The 18722-nt window shown below is 45.2% G+C and overlaps 2 protein-coding genes across 5 annotated transcripts in view; one reads left to right on the top strand and one right to left on the bottom strand.

Annotated features, from left to right (window-relative positions):
• ACO2 (aconitase 2) overlaps positions 1-1849 on the bottom strand; it is a 57215-nt gene extending 55366 nt beyond the window's left edge. Inside the window, exon 1 of one of the 2 annotated variants that reach the window (XM_045872442.2) lies at positions 1710-1849. In XM_045872442.2, coding sequence (XP_045728398.1) covers positions 1710-1799 — 90 coding nt within the window. In that variant the 5' untranslated portion in view covers positions 1800-1849. The remainder of the gene's footprint in view (positions 1-1709) is intronic. The other variant, XM_045872441.3, reaches the window with a different exon arrangement.
• Positions 1850-1912: 63 nt separating this feature from the next.
• Positions 1913-15433, top strand: PHF5A (PHD finger protein 5A). 3 transcript variants are annotated; one of them, XM_045872446.3, is made up of 4 exons: positions 1913-2320; positions 2738-2761; positions 3493-3659; positions 14652-15433. In XM_045872446.3, the coding sequence occupies exons 1-4, from the start codon at positions 2269-2271 to the stop codon at positions 14679-14681; spliced, it is 273 nt and encodes a 90-aa protein (XP_045728402.1). In that variant the 5' UTR covers positions 1913-2268; the 3' UTR covers positions 14682-15433. The 3 variants fall into 3 exon arrangements, with proteins under 3 accessions (XP_045728402.1, XP_045728403.1, XP_045728401.1); XM_045872447.3 differs by lacking the exon at positions 14652-15433 and adding an exon at positions 11586-11726 and having other exon boundaries at positions 1914-2320; XM_045872445.3 differs by lacking the exon at positions 14652-15433 and adding an exon at positions 11814-12443 and having other exon boundaries at positions 1931-2320.
• The last annotated feature ends 3289 nt before the right edge of the window (positions 15434-18722 follow it).

The following is an 18722-nucleotide window of genomic DNA, read 5'->3' on the forward strand; positions in this document are numbered from 1 at the left end:
CTTACGATCTCTCAATTCTGGGCAAAGATAAGGGGTTTGCCCTAATTATCTCTTTAGAATTTTTTTTTTTTTAAGATTTTATTTATTTATTTGACAAAGAGAGGCACAGCGAGAGAGGGAACACAAGCTGGGGGAGTGGGAGAGGGAGAAGCAGGCTTCCCGCCAAGCAGGGAGCCCGATGCGGGGCTCGATCCCAGGACTCTGGGGTCACGACCTGAGCGGAAGGCAGATGCTCAATGACTGAGCCACCCAGGCGCCCCAATTTCATTTTAAACCCTATGGTCTAAATTTAAGCAATGTGATTTAAAAAAAACAAAACAAAACCCTCGTAACACAATGCTTCCTGAGAGTATAGCACATAACTTCTTTAATTTTATAATCAAAGCTGTGCCACTTGATTCAAAACAGATTCACAAAGTTAAATGTAAAGGTTGTTAGAGAATGTCTACTTTATTGCTTGCTTTATTAACAAAATACATGCTTGGGGCGCCTGGGGGCTCAGTCGGTTAAGCGACTGCCTTCCGCTCGGGTCATGATCTCAGGATCCTGGGATCTAGCCCGGCGTCTGACGTCCCTGGTCTGATGCCCCTCAGGCTCCCTGCTCAACTTCTCCCTCTCCCACTCCCCCTGCTTGTGTTCCCTCTCTCGCTGTCTCTGTCAAATAAATAAATAAAATCTTAAAAAAAAAAAAAAAAACACATGCTTGACATTGAAACCTTACATATAAAACCTCCCTAGTGTTGTTAAGTTAGGACTGAAGAAAACCATCCGGCAGTCACAGTCAATTTAATAGATGGTTCATAACAGGACAGTCAAGGTCAAACTGTTGAGTCTCTTTATCCTCCCACCTAGTAACTGAAAAGCAACTGAGCTCAAAATACTCTATACTAGTACTCTCACAAATACAAATGTCAGCTCAAGGATCACACTCTGGCTCATAAAAGACAGACTGACATGAACAAGAACAAAAGGGTAAGTAGTGCAGATGCTCCGGCCACACCACCTCGGTGACACTCAAGAGAGCACAAACTTTCACCTACTTTCTAGCAGTTTTGTCACCTATCCAATGAGAATAAATGATTATATGAATAATCAAATGATATGATGAGGAATTAGAACAGTCTTGCAATCTTGCAGAGATGAGAGACTACTGTTATTGTTACTATTTACTACGTCTGGGCCAGGAAAGTCCCCTTGCTTTCTTGGCTATATGTTCCACAGGATCCTTTTAAATTGGAACAGGGTACTAAACTCTTCTACAGTCTCCAGGCCTGGCAATCGTAGATGCACCTGGCTGGCAGGACTCTGCTGCCGAGAGATGAGAAATGAGGCCTTCAGACTCTGGGCCTAGCGGGCTCCACAATGACCGCGCCCCCTCAGTCACCTTGTCCTCACCTTGAGGAACGGAAAGACACCCTACAAGAGAGGAGAGTGCAGTCCTCAGAAAGAGGTGCCTCCACTCTTCACCTGACAGCCACTGCTTAGACCTACGCTTGCCACGGGGCGGGGACAGGACCGGGAGAGCCGAGCCGGGACGCCTTGACCTCGGGCGCGGGAGGAGCCGGCACCGGCGCTAGGCCCGCGGTCCGGACAGGTACACGAAAAGTCGGCGGGAGGTCGGGCCCGCCTCGCCTTGCCTCGCCCACAGCCGCAGGCACAGTAGGAGGCACCCCGCCCTCATGAACCCAGAGGGCCCCGAACTCGCTCACCTGCAGCCGGGTCACCAGTAGGCTGTAAGGCGCCATTTTGTGCACTGACAAAGATGAGGTCGCGTGAAAATGACGTGAACCACCGCGCATTTAAAGCTTTGGGGCAGAGGCGGGGCCTAAAGAGAAACGCATGACGGTGAAGGCGGAGCCTCCGTTGAGGGGCCAGATCCCGGCGAGCGCAGTGGGCGGAGCTTCCGTGTTAGAAACGGAGGCCTGAAAGGAAAAGAGCTGCATAAAAACACTTGCGGAAGTAAATACCGGGCACATAAATGTGTTATCGAAGGGCAAGTTTCAGTTGTCTCTTCCACCCAAATCTGGGAAAGGCATTTTTTTAATGACTTCCATGCATCTGCCAGGACCTGGCTCCCAAGCCACGACGGAAACTCCTACTTTTTAACTTGAGGTTTTGATCACGCGATAGCGAGCCAGAGCGAGCGAGAGCGAACCGGTCTTGATGAAGCCTGGAGGACCAATCACAGCGACCGGGAGGCTGGAAAATGGAGGCTAAAGGTCGGGCGGAAGTTCTTTAAGCTTCCGGTGGCCGGCTAGCGTTTGGACTATGGCTAAACATCATCCGGATTTGATCTTTTGCCGCAAGCAGGCTGGTGTTGGTGAGGCAGCTTTCTGCTCCCAGCTGTCTGGGTGGGGATGGTGTTAGGAGCTGGGGGGTCAGAGGCTCCCATCTCATCCTTAGGGTTTTGCCTCGGAGGCGCCACGTTTCCCGCCTCACGGTTGGTAGCGTGGGAGCGCGCGGGTTTGTGGGCTCTGATGGAAAGAGGGCGGGGGCGCGCGTGCTGGGAGCCAGAGGCGGGCGGCCGAAGTGAGGTCCGGGGAAGCTCAGATTGCCCAGGACCTGGGAGCGGCCTCAGAAGGGTGTGGGTTTGCTTTGCACGGAAGCTTACGAGGAAGGTAAGACGGATAAGAGCCCGTAAGGCTCACTGCAGTCCCTGCTGTGTCGCCACCCCAAACTCGAGGATCTTCGTCAAAACCAATTCTAACTGTGCTCTTTACCATCTTTGATCTTGCAGCCATCGGAAGACTGTGTGAAAAATGTGAGTGGAACACGCCCTCCCGAACACCCCACTCCTTCCCCTCACAAGTTTGTGTAAAGCCAGCAAACGGGCATTTCCAGCAGTAACACAAAGAGGGTTTTGAGTAGATGTGCCTGGAAGAATGTGAACATTGAGTCCTAGGCTGCAACCAAAGCCCTCTCCATCTCCCCGCTCCAACTTGCACATTTTAAACATTATGTTTAGGGGGTTTGTTTGTTTTTAAAGATTTTATTTATTTATTTGTCAGAGAGAGAGAGAGCACAAGCAGGGGGAGCGGCAGGCAGAGGGAGAAGCAGGCTCCCCGCTGAGCAAGGATCCTGATGCGGGACTTGATCCCAGGAGTCTGGGATCATGACCTGAGCCGAAGGCAGTTGCTTAACCAACTGAGCCACCCAGGAGTCCCTATGTTTACGTTTTGAGAAAATCTCTAGCTTTGGCCAGGAGATGGCCTGACCCCGTCCCCAAAACACACATACACAGTTCTTTACCGGTAATGATAGAGAGTTCTTGTCTATGAGGTGATGTTCTAACCTCTTTATATATTAGTTGGTTAATTTACATGTTGAAGGGATTGAGATGGACGCTGGGTTAGCTGAGTTTTGTGATAACCAAAATAGAGGGTCCTAAAGTCACAATCAGGTGGAGACTACCGTATTTCCCCATAGCAGGAGGGCAGTAGACTTAAGGAGGTACTTGCATGTGGGCATAATTCCATTCTCTCTTCTTCGCAGGTGATGGCAAATGTGTGATCTGTGACTCCTACGTGCGTCCCTGCACGCTGGTGCGCATCTGCGATGAGTGTAATTATGGCTCTTACCAGGGGCGCTGTGTGATCTGTGGAGGCCCTGGAGTCTCTGATGCCTATTATTGTAAGGAGTGCACCATCCAGGAGAAGGATGTGAGTGTATACTAAGCTTTCCGTCTGATCTTTGCCGCTTTTATTCAGTAACTCTTTGCCAACCACGGCAAACTCCTATGGCCTGTGGAGATTACTATGTTCAGCCAGGCACGTAGGTTATAATTGCCTCAAGTTCTATGAGGTGAGGTGGGTGTAGTCCAATAAAAGGCAGTTATTTTGCATCAAGGGCTAAAATGCAACAGAAGCAAAACTTTGTCAACGTCAGCAATTTGGAGAGCCCTCTCTACTCCTTTGATGTCTCTCTGATTATTCTTAATTCAGAAACAACATCCTGCACTTTGTGAGTCCTGGCACAGTGCATAGTATGTAATAGCTACTCAGTCATTTTCTTTACTATCATTAAAGATTGTTTGAGTGGATGTGGTGACAGTTGAATTTGGGACAACTGAAGTTGATTCCCACTTTGGCTAAAGAATGCCTTTGGTCTGATATTGCAGGATTGTGATTCTGTCTTGTGACGTTTTTGCCCCTTGACATCGTGTGGCGGCAGTGGCTATTCAATTCCTTTAGTCAAATGCCAGGATAGAGAGCTTGTAGATCTAAAACAAAAGCAAGTTTTACTGTTTTTGTTTAGGTTGGAAACAGGAACCTTCTTAGGGGGATGGGGACTATGAATTTGCTTGTTTTCTTCTTATGTATGACACAGTAAAAAGAAGTGTCGGTCGGCTGGGTGGCTCAGTCGGTTAGGCGTCTCCCTTCGGCTCGGGTCCTGGGATCAAGTCCCACATTGGGCTCCTTGCTCGGCAGGAAGCCTGCTTCTCTGCCTGCTGTGCCACTCCTGCTTGTGCTCTCTCTCTGACGAATAAATAAAATCATAAAAAAAGTTTTGTGGTTGTTTTTTTTTTTTTTACGATTTTATTTATTTATTTGAGTAAGAGGGAGAAGCAGACTCCCTGCTGAGCAAAGAGCCTGATGTAGGACTCGATCCCAGGACTCTGGGACCATGACCTGAGCCGAAGGCAGACACTTAACCAACTGAGCCACCCAAGCGCCCCCCAAAAAAAGTTTTTTTAAGTGTCATAATAGTACCACTAAGCTAATAGAAGGTACCTGGTTACCTAATCTAGGGTAAGGCAAAAGATAACATGAGGAATGCCTGGGTGGCTCAGTAGGTTGAGCAGCTGACTCTTGGTTTCAGCTCAGGTCATGATCTCAGGGTTCTGGGATCAAGCCACGGTCAGGATCTGTGCTCAGCAGGGAGTCCGCTTGAGGATTCTCTCTCCCCTGCTCCTCCCCCCTCTCGCAGGTGCGTGCTCTCTGTCAAATAAATCTTTTGTTTTTAATTCTTTTTTTTTAAGACTGTATTTATTTGACAGAGAGCAAGCATGCAGCAGGGGGAGCTGCAGAGGGAGAGGGAGAAGCAGGCTCCCTGATGAGAGGGAGGGGCTGGATCCTAGGATCCCAGGCTCATGACCTGAGCTGAAGGCAGATGCTCAACTGAATGAGCCACCAGGTGCCCCTCAAATAAATCTTAAAAGAAAAAAATGGGGGCACCTGCGTGGCTCAGTCGTTAAGCGACTGCCTTCGGCTCAGGTCATGATCCCGGGGTCCTGGGATCAAGCCCCAAATCGGGCTCCCTGCTCTGCAGGAAGCCTGCTTTCCCTCTCCCACTCCCCCTGCTTGTGTTCCCTCTCACAGTGTGTCTCTGTCAAATAAATAAATAAAATTTAGGGTTGCCTGGGTGGCTCAGTCGTTAAGTGTGCCTTCAGCTCAGGTCATGATCCCGGGGTCCTGGGATCGAGCCCCGCATCGGGCTCCCTGCTCAGCGGGGAGCCTGCTTCTCCCTCTCTCACTCCCCCTGCTTGTGTTCCTGCTCTCACTGTGTCTTTCTCTATCAAATAAATAAAATCTTTAAAATATATTAATTAATTAATTAATTTTAAAAAATGATACATGATTCTTAATGTTCCCATGTGCGGACTAGTATATAGATGTCATCCTTTATTCTTCACAATAACTTTGTTAAATAGGGATTATTGTTATCCCCATTTTGTTGGGGGTTTTTTTAAGATTTTATTTATTTGTCAGAGCACAAGCGGGGGAGCGGCAGGCAGAGGGAGAAACAGGCTCCCTGCTGAGCAAGGAGCCCAATGTAGGACTCCATCCCAGGACCCTGGGATCATGACCAGACGCTTAACCGACTGAGCCACCCAGGTGTCCCATGTTATCCCCATTTTACAGTCTGTTACCCAGCTAATAAATGGCAAGTGCAGATTGTCTGAGTAAAGCTAGTGGTGTCCCTATTACACCTTGTCATCCTTTCATAAGTTCTTCTGGTAGGATGTGCCCATGTTGAGTAGAAACACCCAGCCCCCTCAGTCTATGTATTTGGAGCCTGTCTAGCCCCAGGAAGTGGGACATTTCAGTTGATGATTTAAACATTATCCTATCCTGAACTCTGATTTGCATTTATCTTTGTGTGTCAAAGCATATCTTTATCTATCTGATCCACCAGCTAGGTTGCACTCCTTTAGAGAAAGGACCTTGGTTTCACTATTTATTTCTCTTCCTGAGTTTTTGGTATAGTGTCTAGTATGTATTATAAACATGGTCCACATTTTGGTGCTTCTCCTGTAAGCCATCCATAAGGTCTGGTATACAATAAGTATTTTATAATTATTTATAATCTATAAGCAGTGAAACTATGGGAAGGCAACAGCAATGATGAGAAAAATATGAACAGGTCTTAAACTAGCTACAGAGTCCATAAGGACAACATTTTTTTTAACTTCTACATGGTTGTAGCTAGAGTTCTTGTCTGGAATAAGCTTGTAACCAGAGTGCTTAATAAATGTTAATTACTGTCTGACTTGTCTGCATGTGGTGCGTGAACTGATACTTTGGATCTTTGTGCTTCATTCCGTTCCTGATAATTATTTTAGACATCACTCCGTCTACTTCATACGTATAGGAATGTTCTGAGGATACTTGAGATGGCATCTAGCTTACATTTACTCAGCAGTAGTTTCCAAGGACCACAAAGCAGTCCAGTGACATGATCCAGCCTCTCAGCCTTACAGATCTTCATGTAGATTAAGTCCTTCAGACCTTTTTCCTAGGCAGAAATCCTCCTGCAGGGCGCCTGGGTGGCTCAGTCGGTTAAGCGACTGCCTTCGGCTCAGGTCACGATCCTGGAGTCCCGGGATCGAGTCCCACATCGGGCTCCTTGCTCGGCGGGGAGTCTGCTTCTCCCTCTGACCCTCCTCCCTCTCGTGGTCTCTGTCTCTCATTCTCTCTTTCAAATAAATAAATAAAATCTTATTTAAAAAAAAAAAAGAAATCCTCCTGCAAACAAAGCAAGCCCAGTTACTGTGCTCCTCTTCCTGCCATTTTCATAATTTATAAGGGAATTAGACCAGTGAATTAAACGGGTTCCTCACTTAGGTTTTCAGCATCAAGAATACTCAGGAGTCATATCTGTGGGCGCTGCTGCCAGAGGACTCGTTCATAATTTCTTACAGTGCAGCATCATACTGATCTGATGTCCCCTTATCCCTCAATTTCTTTATTTCTTTTATTTATATTTTCTTCAGCTCTCCCAACCAGAAGACAAGGGGAATAGCCACTAACATTTATAGAGCTCTTGCTGTGTGCCCCAAACTGTGCTGAACGTTCTTTTCCAAAAGTTCTTTGTGATACAAACGAGAAAACTAAGGCTTCCAGATGTTAAGCAACTTGGCCCAAGGTCACATGGCTAATCAGTGGCAGATCCAAGACTAGAACCCAAGTTTTCTGACTCCCTGTTTCTCATGTTTTTCATTTCATTATTGCCCCCCAAATATTAAATTTAAATTAAATTCAAATTTAAATTCAAATTCAAATTATATTTTCTCTCTAACGAGAAAAATTAAGTTCTAAGGAATAATATTTTATTGGGTGATGATAAATACAAACCATGGTAATATTGAAGATGGTTTCATAACTTTTAAGAATGGGTGGTTAGGGCGCTTGGGTGGCTCAGTCCTTAGGCGCCTGCCTTCGGCTCAGGTCTTGATCCCAGGGCCCTGGGATTGAGCCCTGCATCGGGTTCCCTGCTCGGAGGGGAGCCTGCTTCTCCCTCTTCCGCTCCCCCTGCTTGTGTTCCTTCTCTCGTTTTGTCGCTCTCTGTCAAATAAATAAATAAAATCTTAAAAAAAAAAAAAGAATGGGTGGTCACAGTCAAAGCACTGCCTCAAACCACCTCACTATATTGCTATTCTCAGGGTGATTAAGGATGTGCCTCTCCCTCTCGCTGTTTTTTTGTTTTTTGTTTTTTTTTTAAGATTTTATTTCTTTGACAGAGAGCGACACCGTGAGAGAGGGAACACAAGCAGGAGGAGTGGGAGAGGGAGAAGCAGGCCTCCCGCTGAGCAGGGAGCCTGATGTGGGGCTCGATCCCAGGACCCTGGGACCATGACCTGAGCTGAAGGCAGACGCGTGATGACTAAGCCACCCAGGCGTCCTCCCTCTCACTATTTATATCATTCTCTTTTCCCTGTTTAGTGTACAGCAGAGCTGTTAGGCTGAAAAAAAAGATATTTGGTAGTTTTCAAAATTAATTCATAAGTTTACCTCCTTTACAATTTCTTAAACCATGGGAAAGTTTTGGTTTTTGCCTCTGAGAAGCCTGGGTAGTAAAAACACCAGACTAGAAGGCAGAAAGCCCACGTTCAAGTCTTTGCTGCGAACATGTGGGTAGCTTTAGGGAATTCTCCCCAAAAAGGAAGTAGTATCCCTGTTATTTCATGGATACCATTATTGAGAGCTTAAAGGCCTTTCAGATGGAAAATATGATACTATTATTAAGGTCCCAATCAATGTACAGTCTGGTTTTCACATTATTGTTACTCACTAAACAGTTGTCAAAAGAATGAACAACATTGGGGTGCCTGGGTGGCTCAGTCGTTAAGCGTCTGCCTTCAGCTCAGTTCATGATCCCAAGGTCCTGGGATCGAGCCCCACATCGGGCTCCCTGCTCGGCGGGAAGCCTGCTTGTGTTCCCTCTCTCTCTCTGTGTCTCTCTCTCAAATAAATAAAATCTTAAAAAAAAAAAAAAAAGTATGAACAACATTTGGGGTGCCTGGCTGGCTCAGTTGGTAAAGCACGTGACTCTTGATCTCAGGGTCTTGAGTTTGAGCTCCATGTTGGTCAGTAGTTTACTTTAAAAAAACAAAACACAGGCACCTGGCTGGCTCAGTTAAGTGGCTGACTCTTGATTTCAGCTTAGGTCATGATCTCAGTGTCCTGAGATTGAGCCCCATGTCAGGCTCCACCCTCACTGGGGAGTCTGCAAATAAAGGTTTGTTTATTTATTTATTTATTTTTAATTAAAAACAAAAAACCGGCACCTGGCTGGCTCAGTCAGTACAGCATGAGACTCTTGATCTCCGGGTTGTAAATTTGAGCCCCATGTTGGGTATAGAGATTACTTAAAGAAAAAAAAGGAACAACACATTTAATTTCAATTAATAAAGCAGGCCTTGCCACTAGCACCCATCTCATAATTCTTTGCTATCATTTGTAAGAAAGATGTAGGCCCACTTTCGGTAATTGTATTTTTCTCTTTTTTTAAGATTTATTTATTTGAGAGAGAGCACAAGCAGGGAGGAGGGGCAGAGGAGAGGGAGGAGCAGACTCCCCACTGAGCAGAGATCCTTAGGCGGGGCACTTGCTGGAGCAAGCAGGAGGAGAGGGAGAGGAGCAGACTCCCCACTGAGCCCAGAGCCCAGTGTCGTCCGGGGCTCAATCCCAAGACTCTGAGATCATGACTTGAGTCAAAATGAGTTGAAGCTTAACCGACTGAGCCACCCACGTGCCCCAACTAATATTTTAAATCCAACACTTACCATTACCAAAACATAACGTAGCAAATGGAAATCTATACAAAACTGAAATGCAGGAAAAAGCAATGAAAAAATTTTTGAGATCAGAAAAACACAATTACTGGGGCACCTGGGTGGCTCAGTAAGTTAGGCGTCTGCCTTTGGCTCAGGTCATGATCCCAGGGTCCTGGGATGGAGCCCCGCCTCAGGATCCCATTCACAGGCATATTCAACAAAAGCTAGCCTGTTCCGGAGAGCACATCCTCATCTCATACAGCATTGGTAGAATTTGGGAACAACAATTAGACCCTTGGGAGATGTGTAGAAAATAAAACGCAGGAGTGTTTAGGCAAGAAAACAGGAAACAGTCTGTGAGAGACAATGCCATAAAAACCAAAGATCTCATAATCCGATACATTGGTTTTCCAACTGTTTTTTTAATATTTTATTTATTTGACAGAGAGCAAGTGCACGAACACAAGCAGGGGGAGTGGGAGAGGGAGAAGCAGGCTTCACGCCGAGCAGCGAGCCCAGTGTGGGGCTCAATCCCAGGATCCCAGGATCATGACCTGAGCCAAAGGCAAACATTTAACGACTGAGCCACCCAGGCGCCCCCCAACTGTTTTTTAATATGTAGAGTCCTATCTTCAGAAAGTGTTTTACAGGGGCACCTGGCTGGCTCAGTCGGTTAAGTGTCTGCCTTCAGCTCAGGTCATGATCCCAGGGTTCTGGGATCGAGTCTCACATTGGGCTCTTTGCTCAGCTGGGAGCTTGCTTCTCCCTCTCCTGTTCTCCCTGCTTGTGCACTCTCTTTCTGTCAAATAAAATCAGGAAATCCATTTATTTAAGTATTTATTGATTTGTAATTCTGTAGATAGGTTCTACCATTGTGCTAATTTTATACGTGACTAAAAAGAGATACAAAGAGATTAATAACATCAAAAGTCAGGTGGCCTGACACCACAATCTACCATCTTAACCTAAGCTGTGAGTACGGAGCTGCCCAGTTTGAAGGATGGGTCCTTGGTATCACCTGGCACCTCACAGAACTCTGCAGGGCTCTCTACAGTTTGTACACATGGACCTGATCTGGTCCACTTATTTTACAGTTAGGGAATATGAGTCCAAAGAGAAGTGATTTGCCCACAGTCGTGCAAGTCAGTAAGGCATAATAAGCCTAAACAGGCTGTCATAGCACAACATTTCATAGCATCTCTAAAGATAAAGAGCTTAGAGCATGGTCGTGTTTGGTATCAGGCCACCTTCACCATAAGAGGCAGGTGCTGCCTCATTTGCCCCAGGACTTTAAATAGAGCTTACACGGCCTGAGTTCACATCGGGAGCTGTTGGTGGGGCTGGGCCCACTCCCTGGCTCCCTCAGCACACTGAACTCCACAGATAGCAGTTCTCAAGGTAATATATACTACATGTTTTTTAGAAAATAATGAAATGTTAGCGTTGGCTTTGTGTGTTTTTAGGGATTTTTGTACGGTGTCGATATTGGCCCCCCAAAAGAGAAATCACCTAAATTAGAAATGAGATGTCTAAGGACTTGATCATTAATTCATTCTAAAGCCCAGTGTCCCAGGGAGCAACCTCCTTTGATAGCAGGTGTTTAATAAAACCAGACCTGTGAAGGTTTTCTCTAGTAGCATCTTCCCCAACTTTCCTCCCATCATCCCAGATCAACTGAGGTAGTCATTATTTCTGCAGAACACAGCTTCCCAGGGGCTTCACTGAAACCGCTCAAGCTCACAAAATGGCCAGGGGAACGTGTCATTACAAATCAGTACGGACCTTCAGCAGCCATCTCTAACACAGGAACACTCTTCCCCCAAGACCATGTGTCAAATTAAGTGAATTAAAAGGACACATCAAGCCCAGTTTTCTCCTATGGTATTTAACATGTAAAGTACTATCTCCTAAAGCCTGTAGGGTTTTTTTTTGCCTTGGTGGTGTTCTTCCCTTTCTTGAGCTGGTGGAGGAGAGCTAAAGAGCTTGATCTATAGATGATCATTACAGATTGTTTACCTCTCACTTGAAGAAAACCCTTTGGATATCTTAAGAGTTAAACTCTACCTCAGCTATATCATATCTGCAACAGAAGTGGGCTGAGCATCCGACATTCTAAGTGCAGGCCACGCTGTCTGGAGAGTGGACAAGCCCTGGGCACATTCTAGATGCTCAATAAATTCTTGATGATTGACTGCATAGGATAACTGAGCGGATAAGGTAAATGGCTAAACCCACTGATCCATAACTTATTTTTACCTTCAATCGCTCTCAGTTCAGGCTCAAAGACTTCTAACAACTTCTCTATGCTGTTTTCCAGAGAGATGGTTGCCCAAAGATTGTCAATTTGGGGAGCTCTAAGACCGATCTCTTCTATGAACGCAAAAAGTACGGCTTCAAGAAGAGGTGATTGGCGGGTGGCCTCCTCCTCCCTCCCAGTGCAGCAGCTGCCAGAAAAGATGCCTACCACCAGCAGCGCAGAGGGAGTAGGCACAGGGCACCGCCCGAGTGCCTGTTAGTACACGGGCCCCTCTCCTCCCTGCCTCTCCTCTTACCCGGAAAAGAAATCTTTCACAGAACACTCTGGCACACCGTAGCAGAGGAAAATAGATAGACTGGTTCATGATTTTTCTTGAATTCAAGAAACAAGCATGTTTTCCAAATTGCTATGCTCTCTCTACACCAAGAGCTTCTGAAACAGCAATACTATCATCTCAGTCTTCTGTTTGAGGAATTGACTGTGAAGCTACTGCAGTGAGAAACCTGTTTTTGGCAGCTGTCCTTGATGAGACATCTGCAGTGGGGTGGGGGGCTCTCCGAACAGTCAGCGTGGGCATTGGATCTTGTAACACTTAGCCGGTGGTGCCTATTCATGTTATTTTTCTTCTAAGAACTTGGAATCCCTTTCTGTTGCTGTTGTATTAATAAAGCAGGTGTTTCTTTTCTGGTACTCGGTCACAGTCCCAATTTAAGTTTGACTCTAGGAATTTATTTTAGTCACCCAGGAATTTGTGATTCAGAATAGGCGTATTGGGATTCATCAAGCACCTTCTTCTCTTATTATTGCTGGAAGGAATTCTAAACCATTGATGCCTTTCGTTACAGATAAATCAAGGTTGTTTTTAGAAACTTACTATTTTTTCTTCCTGTTCAACTTTTTTTTTTTTAAGATTTTATTTATTTATTTGACAGCGAGAATAGGAACACAAGCAGGGGGTGTGGGAGAGGGAGAAGCAGGCCTCCCGCTGGGCAGGGAGCCCGACGTGGGGCTCAATCCCAGCACCCTGGGATCATGACCTGAGCCGAAGGCAGACGCCCAACGACCGAGCCACCGAGGCTCCCCTCTTCCTGTTCAACTTTAATTTGAACTGAAGAAATGACTTCCAACCATGGTCACAGGGATGAGACAAAATGTGTTCAAACTGATGAGTTCAGAGAACGGAACTTGGTTGATTCGTTTCACAAAGTGGACATAAATACATTGAGTATATGTTCCCTTTTTTTATTATTTTTAAGTAAATACACAGAATAAGGGCAAATGCAGACGTATCCTTTACCCTAACGCAACTATTTACTTTTTCCCTGCTAGAGGTGATCAACAGGTTATCCTAAATAATCATAATTTGAGACTTTAGTCAAGTGGTCTTTGACACCATAGATTTGAAGCAGGTTTTGAGTCCTTAGGAATACAGAGGCTTGGCCCAAGTTACACTGAAATTTAGCAGCAAAGACAAGGAACAAAGATAGTCTTCTGACTACTTATCAGAGCTTTGGTTTGGATCAACAGAACGCTTGATTAATTGGGATATATTGAGGGTCAAAAATTGAATTAAAATACAATCTCTGCCTTCAAGAAATGGAATAATGAAGGCAGCCAGAAACAGTTTAGAATAACCCAGGGAGGATGCACAAAGGAGGTTCTTGGCCTAGGTTGGGGGCACCTCAGGAAGGCCAGTGGAAGGTCATAGCCACAGGGGTAATGATAATCCTTAAAGCTTTCCTGTCTCATCTCCTACCACTCTTCACACTCTAGCCACTGGGGCTCATTTCAGTTCCTCAACTGCTGGTTTCCTTCCTGCTCAGTGCTTTTTACCTATTAAGCTCTCTCTAATGCTCGGTCCCCCTTTTGTCCAGCTGTTACACATCCTTCAGACCTTAGATAATATTGCCTCAAACGATGCCTCTCCTGACCCCCAATCTACGTTCATTCCTCTTGTTGGAATCCCACATAGCACCATAGCATTTTGTTGATAGTGTTTGGTGATTATTGACAGCCCTCCATTAGGCTGGCTCCATGGTGGCAGTAACCAAGTCTGTTTGGCCCAGCAGGTAGCAGCTCCTCAGTATTAAATGAATAATTGAAGTCAAGGTGGATAATAAACTGGGCTTTGAAGGATATATTGGAATCTACGGGCAAAGGGGTGGGTTGGGCAGATAACGACATATGTGTGGGGGAAGCAATCTGAATGGGCAATGTGTTTGGGGAGCTCTCTGAGCAATTCTAAAGTGTGGGTCAGGGGGATTATGGTGTGTCAAAATTGTAGAGACCAAGTAATTTTCAGATTAGAATTTGTCACTGATCCTATAGTAATTTTAGTTTTAATGTGTACTGTAAGTCAAAATGTTTTGTCTGGATAAAGACAAATCAACTTTTAAAATTTGCTTATTAACCACCCTGGTCCACATAACATCTTGCATTTACAAACATCAAAAGCTACTCCTTAGGGGTGCCTGGGTGGCTCAGTCGTTGGGCGTCTGCCTTCGGCTCAGGTCATGGTCCTGGGGTCCTGGGATCAAGCCCCTCATCGGGCTCCCTGCTCAGCTGGAGGCCTGCTTCTCCCTCTCCCACTTCCCCTGCTTGTGTTCCCTCTCTGTGAAAATAAATAAATCTTTTTAAAAATTAAAAAAAAATTAAAGCTACTCCTTAGTTTCAGCAAAACACCACTTTAACTGTGCTCCATCAGACTTAGCGAGCGTACCTCTGAAGGGTATTGCAACCGAGTTTAAGATGAATGCCCAGATGATTTCAAGGGCATACCCCACCCCCATGCTCCATTGCTGAATGGAGCAAGTTCAACCTCAACCCAGTGAAGTCTGCTGAACTCTGCTCCTCTCACCTAGTTTCATAATCCAGTTGTTGGTTTGTTTCTTTTCCAAGGCCAAGAGAACAATACAACTAATGAGTTAAGAACACCTGTGATAGGGGCGCCTGGGTGGCTCAGTCGTTAAGCGTCTGCCTTCGGCTCAGGTCATGATCCCAGCATCCTGGGATCGAGCCCCGCGTCCTGGGATCGAGCCCCGCATCAGGCTCCCTGCTCCGCGGGAAGCCTGCTTCTCCCTCTCCCACTCCCCCTGCTTGTGTTCCTTCTCTCCCTGTGTCTCTCTCTGTCAAATAAATAAATAAAATCTTAAAAAAAAAAAAAAAGAACACCTGTGATAAAGTGAATGGTCTTGAAGTTCACGCTTGATCTTAGCCAAAAGGCCGAGAAGCGATTGGTCTTGAAGTTCAAATCCTTAATTGTCTATTTTGGAATTTCAAGTTCAGTCCTCTTCAATTTTAAAAATTAGGTTAATAATAGTACCAAATTCTCCGCTGTTGGGAAAACATAACTTACAAACTGAATTTTAACCTCTAACACTATACAATTCTGTGGCAAGAATTAGAAAATGATCTCAGCCAACTGTATATGTCTACAAAAAATCAGAATGGTCTTAAAAATTTTAAGTGTTGGGGCGCCTGGGTGGCTCAGTCGTTGGCTGTCTGCCTTCGGCTCAGGTCATGGTCCCAGGGTCCCAGGGTCCCGGGGTCCTGGGATCGAGCCCCACGTCGGGCTCCCTGCTCTGCGGGGAGCTTGCTTCTCCCTCTCCCACTCCCCCTGCTTGTGTTCCCTCTCTCGCTGTGTATCTCTCTGTCAAATAAATAAAATCTTTAAAAAAATTTTTTTAAGTGTTTTTCTCCATTGTTAAATAAGCATTACCTGGGGCGCTCAGTTGGTTAAGCATCAGAATCTTGATTTCAGCTCAGGTTATGATCTCAGGGTTGTGGGATCAAGCTTCATGCTGGGCATGGAACCTGCTTAAGATTCTCTCCCTCTGCTCCTCCCGCCTCTAAAAAAAAAGCACTACCTAAAAAATAAACAAGTATACCTACATAGGTCTAGTTGAAATAATTGAACTCATCATGATCAGCCTGAGAAAGTGGTGCCATTTCCTGGATTTATGGCATTATTATTATTTATTAAGTATTCAGTATTTGATATTGATTTCTAGGTTTTAAAAAGAATAGGTGTCTTCCAGTTTCTCAAATATACTGTACACACATAGTAATTTAATTTCCTTTTTTTTTTTTAAGATTTTATTTATTTATTTGACAGAGAGAGACACAGCGACAGAGGGAACACAAGCAGAGGGAGTGGGGGAGGGAGAAGCAGGCTTCCCGCAGAGCAGGGAGCCCGATGCGGGGCTCGATCCCAGGACTCCAGGATCATGAGCCGAAGGTAGACGCTTAACGACTGAGCCACCCAGGCGCCCCTTAATTTCCTTTAAACATTGCCCTCAGGATGCCTGGGTGGTTCAGGAGGTTAAGCGTCTGCCTTCGGCTCAAGTCATGATCCCAGGGTCCTGGGATCGAGTCCCGCATCGGGCTCCCTGCAGAGTGGGGAGTCTACTTCTACCTCTGCTTCTCCTCCTCCCCCTGCTTTTGCTCTCTTGCTCGTTCTCTCTCTGTCAAATAAATAAATAAAAATCTTAAAAAAAAAAATTAGTTAATTAAAAAAAAATTTTTTTTTTAAGATTTTATTTATTTATTTATTTGAGAGAGAGACACGGCGAGAGAAGGAACACAAGCGGGGGGAGTGGGAGAGGGAGAAGCAGGCCGCCATCAGACTCCCTACTCAGCTGCTCCCCCTGCTTGTGCTGTCAAATAAATAAATAAATAAATAAATAAATTTTTTAAATGTGTGAGCTTTATAATCAGACCTGTATTTGAATTCTGCTCTGCTGTTGACCTTTAGTGAGTCATTTAGCCTTTCTTTGTTTCTTTTTTCTTATCTATTAAATAAGGATAGGGGCACCTGGGTGGCTCAGTTGGTTGGGCATCTGCCTTCTGCTCCGGTCATGATCTCAAGGTCCTGGGATAGAGCCCCGTGTTGGGCTCTCTGCTCAGCGGGGAGTCTGCTTCTCCCTCCCCTCTGTGCTTGCTTTCTCTCTCAAATAACTAAAATCTTAAAAAAAATTATAAGGATAACAAGGCTTACCTCTTCAGGTTGTAAGGATTAAATTTGACCTTGTAAGTTCCTTACCCTTATGAAGAAGTCTTTACATAAATAGTAGTTCTTTTACAGTGGGTTCCTGCTTTTTCATAGATAAACATTTAAGTCCTGGCATGGAAGGTCCTCGAAATGGTTCCCTCTTCATTTTTAAAATGTTAATGTGTCAGTATACACCAAGATAGTACATCCACCAGGTGTGGACCTTGACCTGCAAGTTAGCAGTTTCTAAATTAAGATTGGGGTGCCTGGGTGCGCCCGCGGTTGAGCGGCCCACTCTTGATTTCAGCTGAGGTCATGATCTTGGGGTTGTGAGATCGAGCCCCCCGCCCCGCCACTGGCTTCTGCACTAAGCTCAGAGCCTGCTTGGGATTCTCTCACTCCCTCTCCCTCGGCCCCTCCCCCCACCCCCACCCCTCTCTCTCCAATAAATAAATAAAATCTTTAAGATTAACCAGTTTGTTAACTATACTGGAAATAAAAACAAAAGAAAAAAGAAAATTAACTCCACGGGGAATCAAACTGAACTGACCAAATTTCAGAAAAACGATGTCACCCTATTCTGATCTGCAGCTCTTTAGTAGTAGTTTGAAGCTAGGCATAAAAGTGGAAGATTATTTGCCTTGGTTGAAATTTTCTTGCCTTGCAAAAAAGCACTCCAATTCCCATCTTTCCCCAGTTATTTGGTTGCTTATCAACTCGATCCCAAGTGGCCTGCTGCCACCAAGGCTAAAATGTTGCTTTCTTCGAACACTGCAGTTTCAGTGTCCAGGCAAACCTTTAGTGAGGTTTGTTCTCTCACATTGTTGAATAAATAGCAGTCGTTTGCCCTGCATCCAATTACTTCCCTGAAGCCAGTTTTGTTGGGTTTGTCTTTGCTCCTGCCCAGCTGGAGCAGTGGATCTGAAAAAGTCAAATACGAGGAGCTATTTTCTTAGATAACATAAAAGGAACTACAAAATTTTTCACCCTAGCATGTGTGTATGAGAGAGTGACTCACCCCTGAGAGTTAATTGGGGTTAATTATTACCAGCCTGACTTGTCAAGGCAACAAAACATCTGGTATAACTTGCTTACTCTCAGACAGGGGAGTTGCTTCTGAAGCTCACCATTTTGAAAACATGGTGTGTACCTCTCAACATATGATTATTTAAAATGGGAGGGGACTGTGGGATGCTTGAGTGGAATTAAGCTCACAATTAAGCCCTGGCAAGATGAAGTCACACACTGAGGAGACAAAACGTCCTGTCTCCTCCTCGCCACATGACAAATGGACACATCAGCAGTTAAGAATGGTGATTACCTTTCGCCCCTCTATTTTATCCCTTCCTATTTATATGCCAACCCTTTACCCAGAGCTCCCAACTGCCAAGGAGGCTGGATTTCTCAGTTTTGTTTTAGTTAAGTTGCTCAGGCCTGGTGTGTTTCCAGCACTGCAGGGGAGATTAGAACAAAAGCACGAACACGCAGAAATCCTATGCCTTCTGTCCAGGGATTCTGTGCGCCATCCCTCAGCCTGCACTGAATTTAGGTAGGAGATGTCTACCCTTTATCTACTTATATGGACTCCATCCCTCCTTCCTGAGATGCCCTAGGAGAATTCGTTTCAGTTCACCCTAACCGTTCTTTCTCATCGTTCTTTATAGTAAGGTTTCTTGTTGGGGAATACACACGGAACCGTGCACAGGATATGTAGGATGCAATCTGGCCTGAACAGTTACCTTTAAATTAAGGATAACAACTATTTGAGCCAGGCTTTACATCCTGTATCATATTTAATCCTCACACGATCTCCATTTTAAGAACAAGAAAACAGGTTTGATGATGTAAAGAGATCTGTTACCATTAAATCAAGATAACACGGTTGGTGGACACAATTGGGATTCAAACCCATTGCTGCCTCTAATAAATGACTTCAAATACCAGCATCCTTTGCAATGCCTCATTGCGCAAACGCACAC

Source organism: Mirounga angustirostris, unplaced genomic scaffold (assembly GCF_029215605.1).
Source record: "Mirounga angustirostris isolate CCGP_5_RB_7025 unplaced genomic scaffold, mMirAng1.0.hap1 SCAF_5, whole genome shotgun sequence".
Lineage (NCBI taxonomy): Eukaryota > Metazoa > Chordata > Mammalia > Carnivora > Phocidae > Mirounga > Mirounga angustirostris.